This window comes from Ictidomys tridecemlineatus, chromosome 5 (genome assembly GCF_052094955.1).
Source record: "Ictidomys tridecemlineatus isolate mIctTri1 chromosome 5, mIctTri1.hap1, whole genome shotgun sequence".
Taxonomy (NCBI): Eukaryota; Metazoa; Chordata; class Mammalia; order Rodentia; family Sciuridae; genus Ictidomys; species Ictidomys tridecemlineatus.
This window is the reverse complement of record NC_135481.1, coordinates 178,880,746-178,908,179: the sequence shown is the minus strand read 5'-3', so window position 1 is coordinate 178,908,179 and position 27,434 is coordinate 178,880,746. Positions and strand designations below refer to the sequence as shown.

The window sequence follows — 27,434 nt, the reverse complement described above, 5'->3', positions numbered from 1 at the left end:
TATATTATTTTGCTGTTTTTTTTAATATTATGTATGTGAGATTTATCCAGATCATTGCATGTAGATGTGTAATTTGTCTCATTACTGTATAATATTGTATATAATATATTTTATACAATATTGTACATAATATTGTATAATTTTGTAATTTGTTTCATTGCTGTATAATATTTCCTTCTGGGAATATACTATGATTTATTCATACATTGTATTGTTGATGGATTTGCAAATCATTCCTAATTACTGGTCATTAGAAATAATGCTTCCAAGCTGGGCAGTGGCACACAACTGTAATCCCAGCAACTCAGGAGGCTGAGGCAGAGGGGTTGCAAATTCAAGTCCAGTCTCAGCAACTTAATGAGACTCTGTCTAAAAATAAAAATTAAAAAAAGGACTGGGGCCTGAGTGCTGTGGCACACACCTATAATCTCAGTAGCTCTGGAGGCTGAGGCAGGAGGATTGCGAGGGCAAAGCCAGCCTCAGCAATTTAGCAAGGGGCTAAGCAACTAAGTGAGACCCTGTCTCTAAATAAAATACAAAGTTGGGCTGGGGATGTGGCTCAGTGGTTGAGTGCCCCTGAGTTCAATCCCTGGTACCCAAAATAAACAAATAAAAATAAAAAGGCCTGGTGCTGGGGTTGTGGCTCAATGGTAGAGCACTTGCCTAGCACGTGTGAAGCACTGGGTTTGATCCTCAGCACCACATAAAAATAAATAAACAATAAAAATAATAATAATTAAACAATAAAAAACGAATAATTTTTTTTAAAAAAAATATTTATTTTTTTTTAGGTGTAGATGGACACAACACAATGCCTTTATTTTTATTTGGTGCTGAGCATGGAACCTGGGTCCTTCCCATGCTAGGCGAGCACTCTACCGCTGAGCCACAATCCCAGCCCCAGCAATGTTTTCCAAGACCATTTTGGCACATGTCCTGGTATGCAAGGGCTAGAGTTTCTGTAGAGCAGTGATTCTCAAGCTTTTTCTTCTTAGGACTCTTTGGTGCCTTTAATAACTATTGGGTTTCCCAAAGAGCATTTGTTTATGTAGACTTTGTTACCATTACATGAATTAAAAAGGAAAAACAAAGCCAGGTGTGCTGGTGCATACCTGTAATCCCAGTGGATCAGGAGGCTGGGGCTGGAGGATTGTAAATTCAGTGCCAGCCTCAGCAATTTAGCAAGGCTCTAAGCAACTCAGTGAGACCCTGTCTGTAAATAAAATTAAAAAAAAAAAAAAGTATAAAAAGGAAAAGCTAAAAATCCTGAGAAATAAACAATAGTTATTATTTCATTAAATAACACGAGCAAATCAATTACATGTTAATATAGATAACATGTTTTCATAAAAAATAACAATAGCCAGGCATGATGGCACAAACCTAGAATCCCAGTGATTTAGGAGGCTGAAGTAGGAGGATTGGAAGTTCAAGGCCAACCTCAGTATTTTAGTGAGGCCTTAAGAAACTTAATAGGACCTTGTCTCAAAATAAAAATAGAGGGGCTGGGGATGTGGCTCAAGCGGTAGCGCACTCACCTGGCATGCGTGCGGCCCGGGTTCGATCCTCAGTACCACATACCAACAAAGATGTTGTGTCCACTGAGAACTAAAAAATAAATATTAAAAATTCTCTCTCTCTCTCTCTCTCTCTCTCCCTCTCTCTCTCTCTCCTCTCTCACTCTCTCTTTAAAAAAAAAAACTAGAGCCGACACAATAGTGCACTTCTGTAATCCCAGCAGCTTGGGAGGCTGAGACAGGAGAATTAAGACTTCAAAGCCAGCCTCAGCAACAATGAGGCACTAAGCAACCACGGTGAGACCCTGTCTCTAAGTAAAATACAAATTAGGGCTGGGGATGTGGCTCAGTGGTATAGTGACCCTGAGTTCAATCCCTGGTATAACAACAACTACTACAACTACAAAAAAACACCACCACAACAAAAAGCAAACAAAAACCCAACAAAGCTATAATCTCCAAAACAAAAAACTTAGTGAGAAAAATGGTATTGCTTTACATTTTTAAAATAACTTTTTAATATCTGTTATATTAAAAAGGATTGATAATTTTGATTATTTTCAATTTTCAAGTGTTTGCTGAAATGACCCATCTTTTAGCTCTTGTGTACTTCCCCACTGTAACTTTTAGAATTTTTATCATACTTATTTTAATGTCCCTGTCTAATAATTCCAACATCTGGGTTATCTTATGTGTCTTATGTGTTATTTCTTCTCTTAATCAAGAGTCACATTTTTCACTTTTCCTGTCTTATGTTTTTTTTTTTTTGTTTGTTTGTTTTGTTTTTTTGGTGGGAGATGTTAATCCCAGGGACACTTTACTACTGAGTGACATCCCAAGTCCCTTTTAGTTTTTGAGACAGAGTCTTTGCTCAGTTGTCCAGGTTGGCCTTGGACTTAAGGTCCCCCTGCCTCAGCCTCCCGAATGACTGGGGTTACAGGCATGCACCATCATGTCCAACAGTCTTGTGACTTTTTAGTTATAATGTCTGTATTTTTGTATGAAAGAACAGTAAAGACTAAAATAAATTATATGTATTTCCAGAAAGTGTCATTCCCCTCCTCACATCAGGCATCTGGAGTGAATCCTGCGTCATGCTTTGTATTTGACCTGGGCTTTGCTGTGAACTTGTTTGGGTTCACTTCACCTCTGGCTTCGAATGATTTGAGGACAGGACTCTCCTTTCATCTGGGCCTAGAATTGAGAACTGGCAAGATCCCACAAATCTGTCTCTATTCTCACCCCAACTGCCAACATTCTGATTATGGGCCCTTGTCCCTGCTTTACAGGCCACCTGACAGGCTGAGGGTTGTAGACAAATTCTTGTTTTCTAATTCTGTTTCCTTCCCTCTGAACCTAAGGAGATACCTTTTAGACCTGTTTTCCCTTCCCTGACTTTGAAAGGGACCCCACCCCTCAGCTCTGAAAGTCCAGAATGCTCCCCTGCTTCCAGTGGGCTCTCCAGCTTTGCCTTGGGGCAATGTGTTCTTTCAGATCTCCAGCTTCTCTCTCCACTACAAAAGCTGAAATCCTAGAGGACCACCGATGGATTCCTTTGAGCTCATCTGTCCTCTTATTTTCTTCTAAAGGTGGTTACTTTTCACTTGTAAAAAACCCTTAAGTGGGGGCTGAGATAGTGGCTTGGTGGCAGAGTGAGTTACTGAGTTCAAACCTTAGCACCACATAAAAACAAACAAATAAAATAAAGACATTTGTCCATTTACAACTACAAAAACAAAAACAAACCTAATGAGGATCTCTTATTGCAGCTATTTACCTACCTCCCCTTAGCTCTAAGTGAAGATCCTTAGGAAGGAGTTGGTAAATAGATAAGTCTTGTTTTGTGGCTAGGTCCTTGGGATTCTCATGTGGCATGCAGCATTAAACATTTCTTAGAAGTTGTATAGTTTCTCCTTATTTATGACCAATTCCTTTTTATAACTGCAGCTCTGCCAGAGGTGGGAGCATCTGTAGATCTCTCTTCACCTATGAAGAATCCATCACTTTCTGGATTTATTTCATTAGGTTTCTTTGGATCCTCACCTCTGTGATGTTTTGTTGTTGTTGTTGTTGTTTTAAACAGACAGTTTTGCAATTTATTTGGGTTGTTTTCGTTGTTAGGATGATAGTGAGTCTTGTGTGCAACTTTCTCTGTCCAGACTGGTAGTGGACACCTCCGCTGATTTTTTTAAAAATTTAGCATTTTCCTTTCACACATGCAATAAAATGTACAAATCTTATCTAAACATTTGCTGAATTTTGGTGAATATATAGAACTCTGTAAAACAAATGCCTACCAAGAATCAAGGTATAGGGGGATTGGGGATATAACTCAGTTGGTAGAGGGCTTGCTTCACATGTACAAGACCATGGGTTCAATTCCCAGCACCACAAAAAAAAAAAAAAAAAAAGAATCAAGGTATAGAATATTACTATCATCCTAAAATGTTTCTTTCTTCCAGTCTTTTCTCCCCACTGCCAGAGATAAACCACTGTGTTAATTTTTCATTATGTTTTTGACTATTCTAGGATTTTGTATCTAGAATGATGCAATGTGGATAGAGGGTTATATAAAGACATTGGAAACAGTGAATTAGCACACATTGAACTAGTGATTCCTGATCATTATGTCTAGGGGATAGATGTTGGGTTTCTACAAACCTCAAGTTTTTGTCATTGGACCATTACATAACCTTGTTTTATGTCTGTTTAAAGAAACCTGGTAGTGGACTCCTCCACCGATTTTTAAAAAAAATTTAGCATTTTTCTTTCACACCACACATGCAATGAAATGTATAAATCTTACCCAAACGTTTGCTGAATTTTGGTGAATATATAGAACTTTGTAAAACAAATGCCTATCAAGAATCAAGGTATAGCGGTGCTGGGGATATAGCTCAGTTGGTAGAGTGCTTGCTTCACATGTACAAGACCCTGGGTTATTTAATAAATATTGTTGATTTGTTAACATTGAACTCCAGGCTAACAGCACTATCATTCAGGCCTGAATGAAGGTTTTCTAAAATACGTCTGTACTTTCTAAGTATATGTTCTTGTGCTTAGCAAGACTAGCCAGCACTTCAGCACTACACCTGGGGATCATTTTAAATAGTGAAAGCGCTGACAAAAAGCACAAAAATGCAAAGATCATAGCACTCAGTAGACTATAAGAAAGACACTTATTTGCAGTAGTGCAGGTCATGAAGATAGAGAATGGCCTTATTCCACTGCAGGGTGGCTCAATTTTTTTGTCTCTCTGCCAAAAAAATACACATGTGCCTATAAAAAATGCCAGGACAATAAATTTGGGGCTTATAAATATTAGCAAGTAAGGAATTTGCAAATACAGAATCTGTGGATAATGAGGATAGACTATATTCTTCATAGTGAAAGGCTTTTTTTTTTTACTTTATTTTACTTATTTATTTATGTGGTGCTGATGATCATTTTGTTTATTTATTTTTTATGATGATCAAACCCAGTGCCTCACACATGTGAGGCAAGTGCCCTACCACTGAGCCACAACCCCAGCCCAGGAAGGGCTTTTTTAAAACTCAGAACAATGTTTTTGTTTGTGATTCATCCACATTGTTGCAGATGTCAGTTTTATTTCTTTTTATTGTTGAGTAATTTTTAATTGCTTGAGTATATGTTAGTTTGTTTATTCATCTTCATGTGGATGGATACCTGGATTGTTTCATGTTTTAGGCTATTATGAAGAAAGCTTCCATGAACATCTTGCATAAGTCTTTTTTTTTTTTTTTTTTTTTAAGAGAGAGAGAAAATTTTTTAATATTTATTTTTAAGGGGCTGGGGATGTGGCTCAAGTGGTTGCGCGCTTGCCTGGCATGTGTGCGGCCGGGGTTCGATCCTCAGCACCACATACCAACAAAGATGTTGTGTCTGCCGAGAACTAAAAAATAAATATTAAAATTCTCTCTCTCTCTCTCTCTCCCTCTCTCACTCTCTCTTTAAAAAAAAAAAAAAGAAAAAAAATATTTATTTTTAATTGTCGGCGGACACAACATTTTGTTGGTATGTGGTGCTGAGGACCGAACCCGGGCGCACGCACGCATGCCAGGCAAGCGCACTACCGCTTGAGCCACATCTCCAGCCTGATTTTTTTTTTTTTTTTTTTAAGAGAGAGGTATATATAGAGAGAGAATTTTAATATTTTATTTTTAGTTCTCGGCAGACACAACATCTTTGTTGGTATGTGGCGCTGAGGACCCGGGTCGCACGCATGCCAGGCGAGCGCACTACCGCTGAGCCACGTCTCCAGCCCCTTACATAAGTCTTTTTAAGAGTACATACATTGGTTTCTCTTGGGTAAATACCAAGAAGTAGAATTTCTCAGTTATAGGATGTCTACATGTTTAATTATTTTTAGAGAGAGAAAGAGAGAGAATTTTAATATTTATTTTTTAGTTTTCGGGGGACTCAACATCTTTGTTTGTATGTGGTGCTGAGGATCGAACCCCAGGCTGCATGCATGCCAGGCAAGCGCGCTACCACTTGAGCCACATCCCCAGCCCTACATGTTTAATTTTTAAAAACTGCCAGATCATTTTTTGAAGTAATTGCTCCTTTTTACACACCTACCAACAAAATAAGAAAGTTCCAGTTGCTTTGTTTTCTCTCCAACTTTTGGTGTTATTAGTCTTTTTTTTTTTTAATATTGCACTTTTTTAATTTTTATTTTTAGTTGTTCATGACACAATACCTTTATTTTATTTATTTATTTTATGTGGTGGTGAGGATCGAACCCAGTGCCTCACACATGCAAGGCAAGTGCTCTACCACTGAGCTATAACCCCAACCCAGTCTTTTTAATTTCAGATATTTTGGGCCTGGAGATTTTGCTCAGTGGTAGAGCACTTGCCTAGCATGCATAAGGCCCTGGGTTTCATCCCTAGCAGTACAAAAATAGATAAATAAATAGATAAAATAAGGGCTGGGGATGTGGCTCAAGCGGTAGCGCGCTTGCCTGGCATGCGTGCGGCCCGGGTTCGATCCTCAGCACCACATACAAACAAAAGATGTTGTGTCCGCCGAGAACTAAAAAATAAATATTAAAAATTCTCTCCCTCTCTATCCTCTCTCACTCTCTCTTTAAAAAAAATAGATAAAATAAAAAACAGTGCCCTTTTTTTTTTAAATTTTGAATTTTGATGGGTGTATGATGGCAACTCATTGCAGTTTTAATTTGTACTTTCCTAGCACTCAGTGATGTTGAACATTTTCATGTGACCATTTGCCATTCATATATTTTTATGAAGGGGTTTTCATGGCTTTTCCAGTCTTCAAAATTGAACTGTTTGGTTTTAAATTATCGAATTGTATAGTTTAAAAACATATCATGAGGCAGGAGGACCACAAGTTCAAAGCCAGCCTCAGCAACTTAGCAAAGTCCTAAGCAACTTAGCAAAGTCCTAAGCAACTTAGCAAAACCCTGTCTCAAAATAAAATATTAAAAAATCGGCTGGAATATAGCTCAGTGGTTGAGCATCTCTGGGTTCAATCCCTGGCACCAAACAATAGCAACAACAACAACAACAAAAAACCCAAAACAAAAAATCCCCCAACATATCCTTGATATGACTCCCTGATTCATTTTCTTTCCTTTATTTAAAAATACTTTGTTTTAGTTGGAGTTGGACACAATACCTTTATTTTTTATTTTTATGTGTTGCTGAGGATCAAACCCAGCCCCCCACACATGCCAGGTGAGCGCTCTACCGCTGAGCCACAACCCCAGCCTATGATTCATTTTCTTAATGGTGTTTTTTGGTGACCAAATTTTAAAGTTTGCATGAAGTATGATTTATCTAATTTTTCTTTTTGTCATCCTCCTGATGCATGTGTAAGGCACCTTTGTCTACTTCTAATCTACAATGGTGTCCTCCTCTGCTTTTCTCTAAAAGCCTATGTTTTAGATTTTAAGTTTAGCTCTCTGTTCTCAAACTATTTTTTGTGTTCAAGTAAGATAAAGGTCAAAATTCTATTTAAAAAATATAGACATTCAGATCTTCCAGAGCCATTTGTTGAAAAAAATTCTTCTTCCCATTGGGTTGTTTGGTTTCTTAATTCAACATTAGAAGACTATGTAAGTACCTCTATTGATTTTTATTATTTCAATCATTCCACTTTTCATTTCTGTAAATCCTATTTTTTCACATCTTCTATATTATTTTTTACAGTTTCTTATTCTCAGTTAAGTTTGTCTTTTGTTTTATTTAGTAAAACAAGCACAGTTGTTTTTATAATGCTTCCAATAATAGTTTTTTAGGTGTTATTGTTGTTTTGTAGGGGGTGGGTCTGGTATTACTCTCTGTTTCTGTTTCCTTCTGGCTTACTGGCTTTTGACTAGGATTTGCTAAATCTGTCAGTCTGATGTCTTTACCTTTCCCTGCTTCTGAGTTTGATCCTTACCCAGTTTCCCCACCAGATGTCCATTTGCATCAGTTAAATACTGATGCAGATGTCAGTTTTCTCTAACATCCAATCACCAAGTCCGACCATTGTCCCCCTTCTCTCCTGTCCTTACCATCCTACTTCAAGACCATCCACTCCTATCCAGATAATGGTGTTCCCTTAAAATATCATTTGTAGGAATTCTTTGAGTCTTGGAATAAAGGTTCATTTTTTTTTTCTGGAAAGCATTTGACTTTGCTTCTGATTTAGATAACTTTAACCTAAACCTTGATATCCAGCAGCACCTAGACACAGTAAAAAGTCAGCTTGTGGTTTTTCTTTTTGGGAACAATTTCATCACTTCACTCAACCAGGCAACTTTTCCTATAGATCCTGGGTAATGAAAAGTGGCCAAGTTTATTTATGGGTTACTTTTTATCCCGAAGGCACATGTTTTGTTTGATTGTTTTTGTTTTTTGGTGGTGGTGGGGATCCTGGATTCCAGAGATGGGAGAGATCTCCTATTAGACTCTTGTCCTGAGTGAGATCTGAGATTTTATTTTATTTTATTATTTTATTTTACTTTTTCTCACCGTCAGGTCATGAGAAGCTCAGGTTTGCCAGGTTTGGCCAATACCCTTGTAGCAAAAATGGCTTAAATTCTCTGCTAACCTCCTTGCGTTCCCACTTTCATGTAGAGGTTTGTCTGATCATTGGGGACTTTTAATAAAATATTTATAAATATTTTACTCAGACACTTTCACTGTTTTTAGTGAGAGGAAGATCTTAATTTCTAGCTCGTGATATTACTCAAAATGGAATTGTGGGATGATGGCTTTGAATAGGGGAGGGAGAGAGTCAGGTTTGGGCTTCCTATCAAGCAGTTCTAGCATTTTTTGTGATATTTGAAGTTCTACTATGTTCCATGCTCTGTATTAAGCCAAGGGGATCCAGCCCTTCTGATGTTCTTCACCTTTTGGGGCTTGTGTTTTAGTAAGAGAGGAATTATACATCTGTAAATGAATAAGAAAATTGGTTGTGACCTATAGGAATTGCCATGAAAGATGTTCCAGAGGCTAAGAGGGAGGGGGAGAACCTCCAGGCAGGAGTTCTCTGCAGAAACAACACTGACTAAAACCCAGAGGAAGGGGAAAATGGTTTTTCATAGTAGAAAATGGGTTGGGAGGAAACACTGAAAGCAGGAAGACTTAGTAGGAACTGTTGCCATTGACTGTGGATGGTCTTGAAGTAGGATGATAAGGACAGGAGAGAAGGGGGACAATGGTCGGACTTGGTGATTGGATGTTAGAGAAAACTGACATCTGCATCAGTATTTAACTGATGCAAATGGACATCTGGTGGGGAAACTGGGTAAGGATCAAACTCAGGAGGAGGGAAAGGTAAAGATATCAGATTGACACATGCTCCAACATGGTTGAACCTTTAGGTCATTGTTCTAAGTGAGATAAGTCAGGCACAAAAGGACCAAATGCTGAGGAATCCACTCGTACAAAGCACGTGGAATAGTCCAATTCATAGATACAGAAAGTAGAAGGGTGGTAGCTGGGGCCTGGATGAAGTGGGGGAAGGAAGAGTTAGTGTTTAGTGGGAACAGAGTTCTGTTTTGCAAGGTGCGGTGGCGCACGCCTGTGATCCCAGAAGCTCAGGAGGCTGAGGCAGGAGGATCAAGACTTCAAAGCCAGCCTCAGCAATGGCGAGGCTCTAAGCAACTCAGTGAGACCCTATCTGTAAATAAAATACAAAATAGGACTGGGGATGTGGCTCAGTGGCCGAGTGACTCTGAGTTCAATTCCTGATACCCCCCATCCCCCGCCAAAATAAAAAAAAAAAGAGTTCTAGAGATGGATGGCAGTGGTGGCTGCACAGCAGTGTGAATGCCACTGACCTTACACTTAAAATGCTTTTGGTGATATATTTTTTTTTTGTTATATGTAACTTTATTACAATTTAAAAAGAAGAACTGAGGTTGAACTTTGAGTCTCAGGTGTTCTATGAGGCATCTGAGAGGAGACGTCAGGGGCACATGGCCACATGGATCTGGGGTTCAGGGGAGGTCAGGGCTGGGATGGATATTTGGTTTGTCTGTCTAGCCCAAGCTGTGGGAGCAGGTGGTCTCAGCTGCAGATGCCTGGATGACCCTGTTCTCCAATGGCAGCCACAGCCGCCCCTCCCTGATGTGCTGGTCTGGATGCTCAGTGGGCGCCGCCGTGTGGCCTGTGCCCGGATCCCTGCCCAGGATGTGCTGTTCTCTGTGGTGGAGGAGGAGCGAGGCCGGGACTGTGGGAAGATCCAGAGTCTGCTGCTCACAGTGAGGGGGCCCCGGGGTGAGGGTGCTGGGGAGAGTGGGGTGTGGCTCAGGGAAGGTGGGGCCTCAAGAGTGGAGGCCTGTGGTTCCCAGCCAGAGGACCCTGACCTCTTTTCATTTGCCCCAAAAGCCAAAAGGAGATCATAGCTTTGCCCAGGTCAGCTTAGAAATGAAATAAACAGCAAAGTTGTTAGCCCTTGGCCTGCACTGGCTCTTTTGCTGACCAGGCTCTGATACATGGCAGAGTGATGAGAGAGAGAGAGAGAGAGAGAGAGAGAGAGAGAGAGAGAGAGAGAGAGAGAGATTAGTCAGTCTTTTATAAGGGTAATTGATATTCAGGCAAAACATTTCTAAATGAGGCATCCCTAGACAAGATATCAAAAGGGATCTCTAATAGTGAATTGTTGTGACTCTTGGAACTGGGGACAGGGAATATATTGAGGATGGAGGGAACAAAAGACGGAGAGCAGAGGTCAGAGTGTAGCTTTGGGGCTGGAGTTTTGGGGAAGTGACAGCATTAGCTAGGAGGTGTAGGGACAGGGTATGGGGTGCAGGGCATGAAGTGGAGTGCAAAAGTGGAGGCAACAGGAACTGTTTTTTGGACTGAAGTCCTCCTCTGTTCCAGACTCTGTTGTAGCCCTGGGGATGCAGCCCTTGCCATGTTCCTCATCTTTTTGGAGGGTGGGGTTTCGTAAGGGAGACCATACATCTATAAATGAGTAAGAAGAATAGTCACAACCTGTAGGAATTGCCAAGAAAGATGTTACAGAGACCAAGGGGGTGGGGAAAACCTGCTCAGATAAGATGGCCAGGGACATCTCTACGGAAACAACCTTGAATCTAAAACCCAGAGGATGGGGAGAAGCCAGTGTGGAACTTGGGCACAGTTTGACTGAAAGAGCAGGGTGTGCCTTGGAGCCACAGGATTGTTGGGCCTAGCTGGGGTAAGAAGAGAAGGCCTCTGAGGCTCCAACATGCCTCCTTCCCACACAGGCACCAGGGGCAGGCCCTGGGGAGGTCTGTGCCAAGCTGGAGCTCTTCCTGTGGCTGGGGCTGGGCAAGCAAGCCAAGGCCTGCACCTCCGAGCTGCCCCCAGACCTGCTGCCTGAGCCCTCCGTGGGGTTGCCCCACAGCCTGTACCGGGATGGTGAGTGCAAGGCTGGGCGGGGCAGGCACAGGGCTCACCTCATTATTTGCCCAAGGTGGGAGCTCATGAGTCATGGGAGGGGTCGCCTGAATGGGCATGGCACCTTCCTTTCCCACACCCCAGACTTCAGCTACTTCCAGCTCCGTGCTCACCTATACCAGGCCCGAGGCGTGTTGGCAGCAGATGACAGTGGCCTCTCTGACCCCTTTGCTAGAGTCCTCATCTCTACCCAGTGCCAGACCACACGGGTAAGGGCCAGGCTGGGGTATGGCTGGAGGATCTTGGGGCACAAGGTGGAGTGGGACTGTGCTTTTCCCTATGGCCCTAAGTCTCTGCCCACTTTTCAGGGCAGAACAGTGGATAGGACCACGCTGTTGTAGCTGGTGGTGGAGAACCCGAGGTCTCAGGGGAAAGGAGTCATTTCCTGGGGTGAACTTTAAGATAGGTTCTGAAGGTAGCAGATTACAGCAGGGAAAGCCAGGGCTGGGAGGGGCAGCCCGACCCCAGTGGAGGATGTTGGTCTTCATCTATCCCGATTCTTTCATGAAATATTAAATAAATAAATAAATAAAAAGAGCTAGGGATTGTGGCTCAGTGGTTAAGTACCCCTGAGAATACCCTCCAGAGAATACAGGCTGAAGCACAAAAATAGAAAGTACCATTTTAGAGCAGGAATGCCCACCTGGCACACATGTGGGGAGCTGCCTGCTGACACCTGCCACTGCCCCCTTCTCTCCATGGCCCCCAAGGTTCTGGAGCAGACGCTGAGCCCCCTGTGGGATGAACTCTTGGTATTTGACCAGCTGATCGTGGACGGGAGGCGGGAGCACTTGCAGGAGGAGCCTCCGTTAGTGGTCGTCAGTGTCTTTGATCACAATAAGCTTGTGAGTGCATGCGGCCCCCACCTGGGCTCCTGTCTGCCCCTGCTTCTTGATGTCCCTCGTCTGAGCATCTTTTGTTTTTATCACCCTGCCCCTCACCCAGGGTCCCCCAGTGTTCCTGGGCAGGGCACTGGCTGCCCCCAGGGTAAAGCTGGTGGAGGAGCCATACCAGCACCCTGAGCTGCAGTTCTTCCCCTTGAGGAAGGGACCCCGGGCAGCTGGAGAGCTCATTGCCACCTTTGAACTCATTGAACTGGACTACCATGGCGGACTTGAGGTCAGAGTACGGAGGCCCACCTGGCACAGGCTGTGGGCCTATCTTGTTATTCATCGAGCCCCAGGGGATATAAAACATGGGTATAATCCCAGCGGATGGGGAGGCTAAGGCAAGAGATCACGAGTTCAAAGCCAGCCTCAGCAACTTAGCAAGGTCTCTCTAAATAAAATATAAAAAGAGCTAGGGATGTGGCTCACTGAGTGCCCCTGAGAATATCCTCCAGAGAATACAGGCTGGAGGTCTGTCGTGGGGTCACCCATTGGGAACATCACGAGTGCTCGTACTGTGGGTTCACCTCGCCAGGCCTTCAACCCCAGAGCGCCCTGGCTGTGGTCTTCTGGTGCCATCCCGTCCTACCCACCTGCCCCCTATATACGCTGCTTTCCAAGAGCCACTCCCTCTCCCAGCCTTGCTGGCTCCTGGGCACTGCACTGCACCAGGGGCTCTCGGCCTCCCCTCCCCAAGCCCAGGCTTTCTCTCCTTTGGCCTGATTCCTCTTTGACCTCTGACCTCTTTTCCTCTGCAGCCCTCAGTGCCCAGTGATGTGGAGCCCCGGGATCTGACACCCCTGGTGGAGCCCCTTTCCGGACGCCTGTCCCTGCCACCCAACGTGCGCCCAGTGCTCAGGGAGTTCCGTGTTGAGGTAGCACCAGGCACAACGTCTTGCTGCCCGCCTCACATGGGCGTCCTCTTGTCAGTGCTCACTCTCCCACTTCCTGACCCTAGGTGCTATTCTGGGGTCTCAGGGGCCTCGGTCGTGTGCACCTGTTTGAGGTGGAGCAGCCCCAGGTCGTGCTGGAAGTGGCTGGGCGACGTGTGGAATCTGAGGTCCTGGCCAGCTACCGTGAGAACCCCAATTTCACTGAGCTTGTCACACATCTGACAGTGGTGAGCCGTGGGCTGGGGACAAGGAATTTGGGGCAGAGAAGTGAAAGAGGGCAGTGGGCGGTGAATTTCCACCTGGTTATCTTAGATCCAAACAGAAGACTTACGTGTGTGTGTGTGTGTGTGTGTGTGTGTGTGTGTGTGTGTGAGAGAGAGAGAGAGAGAGAGAGTGTGTGTGTATTCTTGAGGACTGAATTGAACCCCCAGGAGCTTTATTGCTGAGCTACATTCCCAGCCCCTTTTCATTTTTTGAGACAGGGTCTCCCTAAATCACCCAGGCCGGCCTCAAATTTATAATCTTCCTGCCTTAGCCTCCCAAGTCTCTGGGATTGCAGGCATGTGCCATGGTACCTGGCTCAGCAAGTTCTCTATAAAGGGCCAGATAACTATTTTAGCCTTTGTGGGCCATCAGTCTCAGCTGCAACCAGTCAACTCTGCCATTGCTGCATGAAAACAACCGTAGATAACATGCAAATGAATCAGTTTGACTGTGTTCTGAGGAAATTTTATAAAAACTGGCAGTGGGCCAGACTTGGTCTATGGGCTGTGGTTTGCTGATCTCTGGATTAATCTGCTGCTCTCTTGGCTCTTTTGAATGAGTGGACAAACAGGGCTGAGAAGAAAAACACATTGTATAATATGCCATTACCATTCTATGGGTTTTGGAGTCAAATTCTGACAGTGCCACTTAAGATCTTACCAAATCACTTGTTTTACCTCCTGAGCTTCAGTTTTTCTATGTGTAAAATGGGTACAAAAGCAAAAGAGGCTCCAGTGATGTGGAGCCCCAGGATCTGACACCCCTGGTCGAGCCCCTGAGCACTGGGTGCACGTTGGGTGGCAGGGACAGGCCACCCAATTACAGCGGCTCAGAGGATGAGGCAGGAGGATTGTGAGTTCAAAGCTAGTCTCGGCAACAGCGATTGCTTGCTAAGCAACTCAATGAGGCCCTGTCTCTAAATAAAACACAAAATAAAGCTGGGGATGTGGCTCAGCCATTTTGGCTGCACTCCCGTATACTTTAGACTAAATAATTAATAAACAAGAAAAATTTGTCACTGTTCTAGAGGCTGATCAGGCAAGGTAGCACATACCTGTAATCCCAGTGACTCGGGAGGCTAAGGGATGAGAATCCCAAGTTAGAGGACAGCCTCAGCAATTTAGTGAGGCCCTAAGCAACTTATTGAGACCCTATGTGAAAATAGAAAGCAGAAAGGGCTGGGATGTGGCTCAGTGGGTTGGTTCAGCACCCCTGGGTTTAATCCTCAGAGCCAAAAACAAAACCGTTTTAGAGACTGAGAAGTCCAAGGTCAAGGCACCAGCAGATTTGGTGTCTAAAGAGAGCCTGCTCTTCATAAATAGCACCTTCAGTGTGTAGTGTCATGGTGGGATGGCAAAAATAGGAAGGGACTCCCTCAGGACTTTTTCATAAGGGTCCTAATCCCATTCAGGAAGACTCTGCCCCCATGACCTAATATCTCCCGAAGGCCCTACCTTAATGCCATTAGTTTGGTTAAGATTGAATGTATGAATTTTGGAGAAACACATACCTTCAGACCACAGCAAGGTGTTTCCTCTCATTTCATACTTCATGGTACAAACTGGGAAACACACATTCCTCTTTCCACTATGCACTTGAGAAGATGTGCATTTTTCTGTTGTTGCGTGGTATTCTGTAGATATCAGTTGTGTTGAGTTTTACTTGATAATGTTATTAGAACCTCTTGACCAGGCATGGAAGTGCACACCTGTGGTGCACACCTGTAATCCAAAGTGCCTCAGGAGGCTGAGACAGGAGGATTGTGAGTTCAAGGCCAGCCTCAGCAAAAGTGAAGCACTAAGCAACACAGTGAGCCCTGTCTCTAAATAAAATACAAAATAGGGCTGGGGATGTGCTCAGTGGTCAAGTGCCCCTGAGTTCAATCCCTAATACCAAAAAAAAAAAAAAAAAAAAAGAACCTCTTGATAGCTTTCTGTCTAATTGTTATATCCATTATTGAGAATAGGGTATTGAAGTCTCTGACTACTATTGTTGGATTGTCTATTTCTCCCTTCAATTTTACCTTTTTGTTGTTGTTGTTGTTGTTTGTTTGCTGAGGATCAAACCTAGAACACTACATATGCTAGACGAGTGCTCTACCACTGAGCTACATCCCTGATCCATCTGTCACTTTTTACTTATTGTGTTTTAAAGTTCTGTTGTTAGGTGCATATGTGATTATAATTGTGATATATTCTAATTAACATACACCATTGTAAAACAAGCCTCTTTGTCTCTAGTAAAAACTTTTGTCTTAAGGTATATTTTCTCTGATAATATAGCAACTCCAGGTGTCTATGGTTGCTGTTTGCATGATTTATCTTTGTCCATTTTTTCACTTTCAACCTACATGTGTCTGAATCTCGAGAGTATCTCTTAGCATGGAGTTGCATCTTTTTTTTCCCATTCAGTTGTCAAGTTCTATATTTTTTATTGGCATGTTTAATATAATAACATTATTATTGTTATTGGTACGATTTACTTACATCCACTATTTTGTAATTTGTTTTCTATGCTTTGTGTTTTGGGGGCTTCTTTACTGCCTTCTTGCATTAAGTAGATATTCCTTTGTATACTGCTTTAATTGCTTTATTGATTTTTATTTAGTAGTTGCTCTAGAGGCAACAATGTACATATTGATTTTTCACAATCTATTTCAGATTAATAATTTAATTCCAGTAAAATATAGAATTTTTTTCCAGTGGAGCTCCATTCTTTCATCTTTTCTTTGTGCTATAATTGTCATATATGTAAAAAATAAAGTCAGACATCCAGTACTGTAATTAGCGTCTTTTTCTCCCTTAGGATCCAATGATAGATATAGAATTACTGGGTTAAAGGCCATATTTGATTTAATGGTTCTCAATCTATATTAGCAAATTAAGCACTGGTACTTTACATAAGAATAACAACAGCAACCCTGTATTTCTTTTATTTAAAATATTTATTTACTTTTTAGGTGTAGATGGACACAACACAATGCCTTTATTTTTATGTGGTGCTGAGGATCGAACCCGGGTCCCGCCTGAGCTAGGGGGTGCTCTACCACTGAGCCACAGGCCCAGCCCAACAACCCTGTATTTCTAATAGCACTTTGTAGTGTTATCAGAAAGTATTTTTATATCTATTATGTCATGTGATATTTACAATAGTCTTTTTCTTTTTTTTTTTTAGAGAGAGAGAGAGAGAGAGAGAGAGAGAGAGAATTTTAATATTTATTTTTCAGTTTTTGGCAGACACAACATCTTTGTTGGTATGTGGTGCTGAGGATTGAACCCGGGCCCTACGCATGCCAGGCGAGTGCGCTACCGCTTGAGCCACATCCCCAGCCCAAATAGTCTTTTTCTTTTCTTTTCTTTCTTTTGTGATACTGTGATTGGATTTAGGATTCTGCACATTAGGCAAGCACTCTATTCCCCAGCCCTTTTTTACTATACATATATGTATATATACATTTTTTTCTTTTTTTCTCTCTCCTTTTTTTTTTTTTTTTTGTGCCAGGGATTGAACCCAAGGGCACTTAACCACTGAGCCACACCCCCAGTCCTTTTTGGAATTTTATTGGAGACAGGGTCTCGCTGAGTTGCTTAGGGCCTCACTAATTTTGCTGAGGCTGGCTTTGAACTTGTGATCCTCCTACTTTAGTCTTTGGAGCCACTGGAATTACAGGTGTGCACCACCATGTCTGGCCCTTTTTATTATATTTTGAGACAGGGTTTCTCTAAGTTGCCCAGTCTGGCCTTGAACTTGCAATCATCTTGCCTGCGATCACAGAAGTGACCACTACTCCCAGTTTACAACAGTCTTTTGAGCCAGGATTGTGTTGCCTTTTCACATGGGTCACAGGGTCAGAAAGCAGTGACTTAACCGAGATGATGTGGTTGGGCTGTGGTAGAGCTGGGCCTGGGGGTCAGGTGTGGACCTGCTTCTTTCTTGCCTGCCTCTGGGCTGCTTTTCCCTTTTCCCAGTTCTCTGGAGACACAGTTCCTCTTTCCCTTCCCCAGGACTTGCCAGAGCAGCCTTACCTGCAGCCCCCTCTCAGCATCCTGGTGATTGAGCGCCGGGCCTTTGGCCGCACAGTCCTTGTGGGGTCCCACATTGTTCCCCACATGCTGCGGTTCATACTTCAGGGTCATGAGGATCCCTCTGAGGAGGAGGGAGAGGAGGAGGAGGCGGGAGACCTGGTACCCAAGGAACTTCAAGGTAAGGAGCCCTCTGCTAGGACTGAGAGAGAGAACCCCCCTGGTTCCTGGTAGAGATGGCCCCTGGGACCTCCAATGGAGCACTGATGTGACTTCTACTTGTCTGACTTCCTGTGGTGCCACTTCCTGGCTTTCAGGACAGAAGGCCCTGGATTCCCTTTTGGCTGATTCTGGGAGATCCACACGGCTCCTGAAGGTGATAGCAGCTGGAGAAGGGAGGAGAAGGGGCTGGCAGGGCTTGGATGGTGCTGGGTTGGAGTGACTGGGGCCTCTCTCCCTCAGGCTCCCCTGAAGAAGCTCCCCCTAGGAGGCCTCTTGAGTCTAGGCCCGGAGCTGGAGGAGGACATCCCGGATCCTGAAGAGCTCGACTGGTGGTCCAAGTACTACGCTTCACTGCAGGAGCTCCAGGGGCAGGTGGGACAGGGAGGGTCCCAGGGTGGGAGCTGGGTCGCAGCTACTTGGGAGGCTGAGGCAGGAGGATTGAAGGTTCAAGGCCAGCCTGGGCAATGGAGCAATGGGGTACACTTACCTAGGAGGATTGCACGTTCAAAGCCAGCCTCAGCCAAAGCAAGGCACTAAGCAACTCAGTGAGACCTCGTCTGTAAATAAAATACAAAATAGGGCTGGGGATGTGGCTCAGTGGTCCAGTGCCCCTGAGTTCAATCCCCATGAATACCCACCCCCCCAAAAAAAAAAAAAAACTGGAGGACACTTGCCTAGTATGTGTGAGGCCCTGGCTTCAAGCTCCAGCACCAAAAAAAAAAAAAAAAAAGGAATGATTTTAGCAAACATGGAGCTCTATAGTTTTTTAGAGCTCCTTATTACAGTCATCTTTTCTTTACCACAATCTTAGAAGATGGGATTATTATAGCTTCATTATCTAGAGCTTTGTTGTCCAATAGAAATATAATGCAAGTCATATATATATAATCATTTTCCCCCCAGGTACTGGGAATAGAACCCAGGGAGCTCTACTGCTGAGCTACACCCCCAGCCCTGTTTGTTTTGTATTTATTTATTGCAGAACTAAGGATTGAACTCAGAGCCTCGTGCATGCCAGGCAAGCACTCTACCACTGAACTATATCCCCAGTATCTGACATATATGTAATCTTAACTTTTATACTTATCACATTAAAATAAAGGAACAGGAAAAGGAAACAGGTGTTTCCTCGTAAAAGGAAACAGGTGAAGCTGGGCATGGTGGCACACACCTGTAACCCCAGCGGCTCAGGAGGCTGAGGCAGGAGGATGGCAAGTTCAGAGCCAGCCTCAGCAACGTAGGGAGGTCCTAAGTAACTCAGTGTGACTCTGTCTCAAAATAAAAAATAAAAAGGATTGGGCATGTGTCTCAGTAGTTAAGCACCCCTGTTCAATCCCTGGTACTGGAAAAAAAAATTAAAATGAGCTATTTTACATTCTCATGTTGTAGCAAGTCTTTAAAACCTGCTGTGTATTTTATACTTCAGCACATCTCAGCTTACACTAGCCACATTTCATATGCTTAGTAGCACCATGTGGCTGCTGGTAACTGTGTTGATAGTGCAGGAGTAGATAATAATTATAAGTTTTGAAAAAGAAGTGTCTTTCCGGGTACAGTGGCATACACCTGTTATCCCAGTGGCTCAGGAGGCTGAGGCAGGAGGATCAAGCCTTCAAAGCCAGCCTCAGCCAAGTGCCAAGTGCTAAGCAACTCAGTGAGACCCTGTCTCTAAATACAAAAAAAAAAAAAGGCTGGGGGTTGGCTCAGTGGTTGAGTGCTCCTGAGTTCAATCCCTGGTACCCGCCACCCCCAAAATGAAGCGCCTTAACACAGCTGGAACTTGAACCAAGTTTCCCCCCTTACTATCCCAGAAAAGGAGTAGACTAAGGAGTGAAGAGGGTAGAGAAAAGTCTGAATTGCACTTTGATTTCAGCCCAGTCTTGATGAGGATGAAATGGATGAGCCTGGGGATTCCGGTAAGTGATTGAGGTTTTCGCTTTTGCTCCATCTGTCCCTCCCCCCACCCCTACCCCACCAGATATTCCTGACCTGAGACACTTCTGCCGTTTCCAGATGGGGTCAACCTCATTTCTGTGGAGGGGGAGGCCAAGGACCAGGGTGAGGCTGAAGTCAAAGGCTCTGTATCTCAGAAAAGAGCAATCGCCACCCTGAAGGTGACTGGTGTTGGGACGGGGGGGAGTCCCTGGGTTCTGGTTGCCAGGCTGTCTCTGAGGCCCTCCCCTTTCAGATCTACACCAGCTCCCTGGAGGAGGAGTTTCACCACTTTGAAGACTGGCTGAATGTGTTTCCCCTCTACCGAGGGCAAGGGGGCCAGGATGGAGATGCAGGGGAAGAAGGGTCTGGACATCTTGTGGGCAAGTTCAAGGCATGTTTGGGGAAGGAAAGGGGGACCAGGGAGCACAGACAGGGATTCAGGAAGAAAACTTTCTTACCAGGGCCTTCTCGGTCTCTCTCCACTCCAGGGCTCCTTTCTCATTTATCCTGAGTCAGAGGCAGTGCCATATGCTGAGCCCCAGATCTCCCGGGGCATCCCACAGAATCGGCCCATCAAGCTCCTGGTCAGAGTGTATGTTGTAAAGGTGAGTGTCTCCAACACCAGCAGAGAAAAGTTGCTTGGCGCCTCGCTTTTGCTGAGGCTGGCTTTGAATTTGTAATCCTCCTGCCTCAGCCTCCCAAGCAGCTGGGATTACAGGCCTGTGCCACTGCACCTTACATGTCTTCATTTTTTAGACAGGAAATCTTAGACACAAAATTAGGAGACTCTCCAGGGTTACAAAACTTGTTTATTGTAGAGCTAGAATTTAGAGTGTAGGGCTCCTGACGCTGGTTCCCAGTTCTGGTCCAATGGCCTGGGAGTGTAGCTCTGAATCTTGAGCTTCAGAATAGTTATTACCAAATACCCTGTAGCTACTTGTGTTGCTGTGGTTTTCATGCAGAGGTCAGCAGGCCCCTAAATTTTTCTGAAAGGTATCCTCAGGGAGTAACAAGGAATGAGTGGGTTGCTGTGTCACCTCACTCCCTGTCACCAGAGCAGATGCTGTAGTTTTATCTGTTTTGGGTTCTGACTAAGCATTCAAAGAGATATTCTACCATCATCTAAGACTCTAGGATTTTGACTTGGTCTTGGAAGTCACCTTGACTTTCTGCTTTGAGCAACTGGCAGACCAGATGGTCTGAGATAAATTCTTTTTGTAGTCCATCTACAAATGCTAGACACACAGTCTTTGAAGTGAATGCTAAGGTTGTGGGTTGGGGTGTGGTCTGTGGTAGTCTTCACCTGGGTGCTGAGATCCTAGGTTCCATCCCTAGCACTGCAAAAAAGATTTTAAATTTAAATTTAAAATTAAAAGGCCTACATGAATACTAAGCTCATAAGAAAGGATAGTGAAGAAGCAATGGGAATCCTGGATGGAAGACTAGCCGTGAAGCTCTGGTGGTCCTGAGAGGGTTGTCCACACCTGGACCCTGGGCCTTGGGTTCTTGTAGCCTGTGCAAGGTGGGGGACCAGAACCGAGACCCTGGCATGAAGCAGGATCTCAAAAGCCGTGCCACCGGAAAGGAGCTTGTAAAGTCAACAGGCCATCTCAGCCTCTGTTCCAGGTGGGAAAATAGAAAAAAAAAGTCTTCCTTGAGAATTTATCACAGCTCTCCCCTCACATTGTTAAAACATGAATTTAAATGATCGTTTTAGTCTAGAAAATTCAAACTGAGAGATTGGCACAAAGTGATCCCAAACACAGCTTCATAGTTTCCATAGATTTAAATGTCCAAATGTGGATTCACAATACAAAAATTATAAAATATGGAAGAAAACAATCTATCAGAAAAAATCATCAGAAGAAACAACACAAAGGAGAATTAGAAAGTTGAAAACTTTGGATGTTAGAATTTTCCAATATTAGAATGTAAAACACTTGTTTAAAGTATTTCGCAAGCAGAAAATAAGAGACCATCAAAAGTGACAGAGCAGGATTGGGGTTGTGGCTCAGTGGTAGAGCGCTCGCCTAGCACGTGTGAGGCACTGGGTTCAATCCTCAACACCACATAAAAACAAATAAATAAAATAAAGTCACTGTATGCATCTACAACTAAAAAACAAATATTTAAAAAAAAAAAAAGTCACAGAGCAGGGGCTCGGGATGTGGCTCAAGCGGTAGCATGCTCTCCTGGCATGCGTGTGGCCCGGGTTTGATCCTCAGCACCACATACAAACAAAGATGTGCCCACCGAAAACTAAAAAATAAATATTAAAAAATTCTCTCTCTCTCTCTCTCTCTCAAAAAAAAAAAAGTGACAGAGCAATTTGTGGGAATAACAAAATAACATTTCTAAAAATTTAAGATTATTAAAAATGAAATCTTATTAATGCCCATGCACAGAAGAGTGTGTAAATTAACTATGACACATCCACACCATGTAGTACTAGGCAGCTGTGAAAAAAGAATATGAACCATCTCTATGGGGTAATTTCCAGAATCTTCTGTAAGGTCAAAATAGCAGAATGCAAAAGAGTACGTATAGGATACTATTCTCTATTTAAGAAAGAAGAGGATACGGGAAAATATGTGTGCAACAAAAATATAGGAAAGAGGGATTCCACCTCCTGGGTCCCCTTCTTCCTCCGGGAGAAGTCATTTCTGCTCTCCTTTAATAAACTTCTAATTTCTACTCTGAAAAAAAAAATATAGGAAAGATTAACCAGAAACTAAAGAGACTGGTTCCTAAAGAAGGTGAGGGAAGGGGCTAGGGCTGCATCTCAGTGGCAGAGCGCTTGCTGAGCACTCGTGAGGCACTGGGTTCAATCTTTCGTACCACGTGAAAATAAACAAATAAAAAATAAAGGCATTATGTTCATTTACAACTACAAAAAAAAATTTAAGTGGAAAGAGGTAGAAAGAAAGAGATCAGGGCAGTAGGAACTAGGCAAAGCTAAACTGTAGGTATACAATTACAAGAAAAGCAAGAGCATGATTATTATAAAGATCAAGGTGGTAGCTTTTACCTCTAGAAAGGAAGGATGAAATGTGAAGAGGGGACCTGTGTCATATGCTGAATGATTTGATATTTTATGTTTTTGTAACAACTTTATTAAGATTTAAAAAAAATTTAGTTGCTGATGGACCTTTATTTTATTCATTTATTTATATTCAGTATTGAGAATCGAATCCAGGGCCTCACACATGTGAGGCAAGGACTGTACCCCACTGAGCGACAACCTCAGCCCTGATTGAGATTTAATTCACATACCATCCAATTTGCCTATCTAAAGTGCACAGTTCAATTGTTTTTAAATCTATTCTCAAATCATGCAATTACGGACACAATCAATTTTAAAACATGTTCAACACCTCAAAAAGAAGCCCTGGTTGAACCTGGTGGCACACACCTGTAATCCCAGTGGCTCTAGAGGCTGAGGCAGGAGGATCATGAGTTCAAGGCCAGGCTCAGCAATTTAGAAAAGCTTTAAGCAACTCAGTGAGACCCTCTCTATATATAAAATAGAAAAAGGGCTGGGGATGTGGCTCAGTGGGTAAGCACCCCTGGGTTCAATCCCCAGTACCAAAAAATAAAAATTGAAAAAAAAAAAAAAAAGCTCTGTAATTTTTAGTTGTCACCTCCTCAAACTCCCCATTCTCTCCAACTCTAAGCCATCACTAAGGTACTTCCTGTTTTTATGTAAGTATCTGTTCTGGGCATTTTCTATAAATGCAGTCATGCAGTTTGTGGTCTTTTGTAACTGGATTCTTTTTTTTTAAATTTTTTTTCGTTGTAGATGGAGACAATACCTTTATTTATTTGTTTATTTTTATGTGGTGCTGAGGATTGAACCCAGTGCCTTGTATATGTGAGGCAAGAGCTCTGCCTCTGAGCCACAATCCCAGCCTCACTTATAACTGGATTCTTGCCCTCAGTGTAAATTTTCAAAATTCACAGTGTCGTAGCATGTCTCAGCACTTCATTTCTTTTTACAACTTGATGTTTCGCTCTGTGCCCATGCTACACTTTGTTTATCCATTTGCCAGTCCACAGATATTTGGGCTGTTTGTACCCTTTGACATTATAAAGAACACAGCTCCAGGGGAGGATCTGTTCATTGCTTCAGGAAAGCCTCTAGAGTACACCTGTGTGTCTTGGCTCATGGTCTCATCCTCCATCCTCAAAGCCAACATTAGAGCATCCTCAGATCTCCCTGACTCTCCTATCTCTTTCTTTCACATATATGGACCTTTGTGATCCCATTGGACCGACACTGGTAATCTCATGATCCCTAACCTGCAAAGTCCCTCTTGAGATGTAACCTAACACATTCAAAGTCTAGGGGATTAATATGGAGATATCTTTGTGGGGGGACATTATTCTGCCTGCCACTGAATAGATATTATTATAACAACGTTGGAGAATAATTTAACATCAGTAAACCCCAGATGTCAGAGCATCAAGAATACAGAAATTGGGGCTGGGGCCGTAGTTCCAAGTGGCAGAGCGCTTGCCTAGCATGTGTGAGGCATTAGGTTCAATCTTTAGCACCTCATAAAAATAAACAAATAAGATAAAGGCATGTTGGGGCTGGGATTGTGGCTCAGCGGTAGAGCACTCACCTAGCACGGGCGGGACCCGGGTTTGATCCTCAGCACCACATACAAATAAAGGCATTGTGTTGTGTCCATCTACACCTAAAGAAAATAATTTTTTTTTAAAGATAAAGGCATGCTATCCATCTACAACTATAATTTTTTTAAAGGATATGGAATGTGAATTGGGTGTGGTGGTGTGCGCCTATAATTCCAGTGACTTGGAATATTGAGGCAGGGGGATGGCAAGTTGGAGGCCAGCCTCAGCAACTTGGCAAGACCCTGAGCAATTTAGCAAGAACCTGTCTCAAAATAAAAAATAAAAAAGGCTGAGTATGTGGCTCAGTGGTGAAGCACCCCTGGGTTTAATCTCCAGTACCAACAAAACAAAAACAAGCTTACAAAAACAATGGAAAATGAGAACATGGTGTTAAGAAACTTAGGGGGCAAACTGAATGCGAAAGGAGGCTTTCACCTGCCAGAGACTGCTGACCTTGAACGTCCCTGTGGATGGCCATGCAGTCAGGACAGGCAGGAGAGAAGGCCCAGGGATTTCCTAGGGTGAAGAATTGGGCAGAAGGGCCCCTCTGAGGTGAGCACCTTAAAGGCTACCCCCTCAACATAAGGATGAAAAAACATGAACCTGCCAGTAAGAAGGGACACTAAGGGCACTTGCCTGTCTTAATTTTGGCACTGGCTAGGGGGGAAAATCTCTCCTGAGCATTTATGACCACTGTCTTGCAGTTTGGGGACACAAGTTCACACTCCACGTCATTGCCAAATCCCAGTTGGAGGATTTGAATTGAAAGTGGTTGCAGGCTGGTAGTTTGTTCAGGAAACTGGCAGAAGCAAAAGCAAACCCTCTCTGGAAGATCAAATTAGGCTCGTAGAATGAGCTAACCCAAATAAGAATCATGATAAGAACACCGAATACCAAGACACAAATCACCATGAGTGAGAATTAGCAAAAACAACAGATTCAGAGCCCAGGGTCACAGATATCGGAATAAAGAGATTGAGAATATAAAATTACTAGGTATGAAGTATTTAAGGAAAAACAAGAATGAATTTAAAATGAGTAAGGTACAAGAAGACTATCAAAAGCAAACAGCAAATTTGAAGGACCAGATAGAAATTTGAGGATCTGGGGGTGCAGTACAGTGGTAGACCATGTGCAAGGCCCTAGGTTCAATCCCAGCACCACAAAACAAATAAAGAAAACCTTTGGAGAAAAAATTAAAAGTGAAATATTAATAATTAAAACCTCAGTGTAGGGCTGGAGTTGTAGCTCAGCGACAGAGCGCTCGCCTAGCACGTGCGAGGCCCTGGGTTGGATCTCAGCACCACATAAAAACAAGTAAATAAAATAAAGGCATTGTGTCCAACTACACCTAAAAAAATAAATATTTAAAAAAATTTTTTTTAAAAAACCTCAGTGTGGGGCTGGGGATGTGGCTCAAGCGGTAGCGCGCTCACCTGGCATGCGTGTGGCCCGGGTTCACTCCTCAGCACCACATACAAACAAAGATGTTGTGTCCGCCGAGAACTAAAAAATAAATATTAAAATTCTCTCTCTTAAAAAAAATGTAAAAAAAAAGCCAACCTCAGTGTAAGTTTAAAACGCACATTTTTAAAACGTGCTAAGTAATATATATATATATATATATATATACATACACACACATATGTATATGTATATATGCATATATATCATATTGGGATACACATATATGGAATAAAAGTATAAACACACCTGAGAGTGATTAACCTAAGAGTTCAGGTGAGCCGGGCGCATTGGCGCACGCCTGTAATCCCAGCGGCTTGGGAGGCTGAGACAGGAGGATCATGAGTTCAAGGGCAGCCTCAGCAGAAAGCCAGGTGCTAAGCAACTCAGTGAGACCCTGTCTCTAAATAAATACAAATCAGGGCTGGGGATGTGGGGCTCAGTGATTGAATGCCCCTGAGTTCAATCTCCAGTGCCAAAAAAAAAAAAAAAAAGAAAGAAAGAAAGAGAGACAGTGTTCAGGTGACTTCAGGGATGAGAAGGGACTAAATCAGGTAAGCCTATTTAGGGGCTTTCGGTTTATTGGTAATGTCTTATCTATTAAGCCGAGCATGCACAAGCTCAATGTATTGTTGTAAAAATTTAGTTAAAATACTTAATTTAAAAAGTAAAATATGCTCATCATGAAACAAAAATCTGTCAGTATGGAAAGTTACCAGTTGAATAGTTGAGTTCCAAATGCACCTTCCCAAGTATATCCTGTTTCATTATATTTTTCATTATAGCTGTTTGTGTCTTCAGTATTTCATAACCAAATTGAAAAGGTAAATCATCTTGTCATAGCTCTCAGATCTCTTCTTGGCCACTTTCTGTTTACACTTATTCTGAGGTTAGGTCCAATAAGAGTTTGGGCTATGACAGTGATGCTTATTTCAATTCCACTTCATCCTCTCCCTCTAGGCTACCAATCTGGCTCCTGCAGACCCCAATGGCAAAGCAGACCCCTATGTGGTAGTGAGCACTGGCAAGGAGCGGCAAGACACCAAGGAGCGCTACATCCCCAAGCAGCTCAACCCCATCTTTGGAGAGTGAGGCTGGGCCCTGGGGCTGGGAATGGGCAAGCACCTTGGCCATCCAACCTGTGGCCCAAGGGCTCTCACCCAGTAGCTGGTTGATGATGGCATGGGAAGGGACACCCACACTCCAGACTACTTATGAGGGCACAGAGGTGTCATTAGCCACTTTCCCTCCTGGCCAGGGTCCTGGAGCTAAGCATCTCTCTCCCAGCTGAGCCAGAATTGACCGTGGCTGTGTTTGATCATGACCTCGTGGGTTCTGATGACCTCATCGGGGAGACCCACATTGATCTGGAGAATCGATTCTATAGCCACCACAGAGCAAACTGTGGGCTGGCTTCCCAGTATGACGTGTGAGTCTCACAGGGCCCTCAGGAGCTGTTCTAAATCTCTGACCAAAATGTTCAAATTTACATTCCCATTCACCTCAAATCCTAGGACTTCATAGAATGGGAACTGCCCAACCCCTCCAAGACATAGTTCAGTGGCCAAGACTTGGGCTTGGGTGTTGGTGTCCTGTAACTTAATACCTCTTTGAGCCTCAGTTTCCTCATCTGCTAAACAGACATATCAGCATCTCTTTCATAGAA

The 27,434-nt window shown here is 43.2% G+C and overlaps 1 protein-coding gene across 5 annotated transcripts in view; it reads left to right on the top strand.

Annotated features, from left to right (window-relative positions):
* The window catches only part of LOC101970259 (fer-1-like protein 4), a 46,295-nt gene that overhangs the window by 13,819 nt on the left and 5,042 nt on the right, over positions 1–27,434 (top strand). For 4 of the 5 annotated variants that reach the window (XM_078051677.1, XM_040274024.2, XM_040274023.2 and 1 more), the window contains 16 exons: positions 10,108–10,260; positions 11,251–11,404; positions 11,528–11,652; positions 12,154–12,288; positions 12,389–12,562; positions 13,089–13,205; positions 13,289–13,450; positions 17,492–17,690; positions 17,827–17,885; positions 17,972–18,103; positions 19,543–19,647; positions 19,745–19,789; positions 19,920–20,057; positions 20,155–20,271; positions 26,729–26,856; positions 27,027–27,197. In XM_078051677.1, coding sequence (XP_077907803.1) covers positions 10,108–10,260; positions 11,251–11,404; positions 11,528–11,652; positions 12,154–12,288; positions 12,389–12,562; positions 13,089–13,205; positions 13,289–13,450; positions 17,492–17,690; positions 17,827–17,885; positions 17,972–18,103; positions 19,543–19,647; positions 19,745–19,789; positions 19,920–20,057; positions 20,155–20,271; positions 26,729–26,856; positions 27,027–27,197 — 2,114 coding nt within the window. Of the gene's footprint in view, positions 1–10,107; positions 10,261–11,250; positions 11,405–11,527; positions 11,653–12,153; positions 12,289–12,388; positions 12,563–13,088; positions 13,206–13,288; positions 13,451–17,491; positions 17,691–17,826; positions 17,886–17,971; positions 18,104–19,542; positions 19,648–19,744; positions 19,846–19,919; positions 20,058–20,154; positions 20,272–26,728; positions 26,857–27,026; positions 27,198–27,434 lie in introns of all 5 variants that reach the window. The other variant, XM_005329885.5, reaches the window with a different exon arrangement.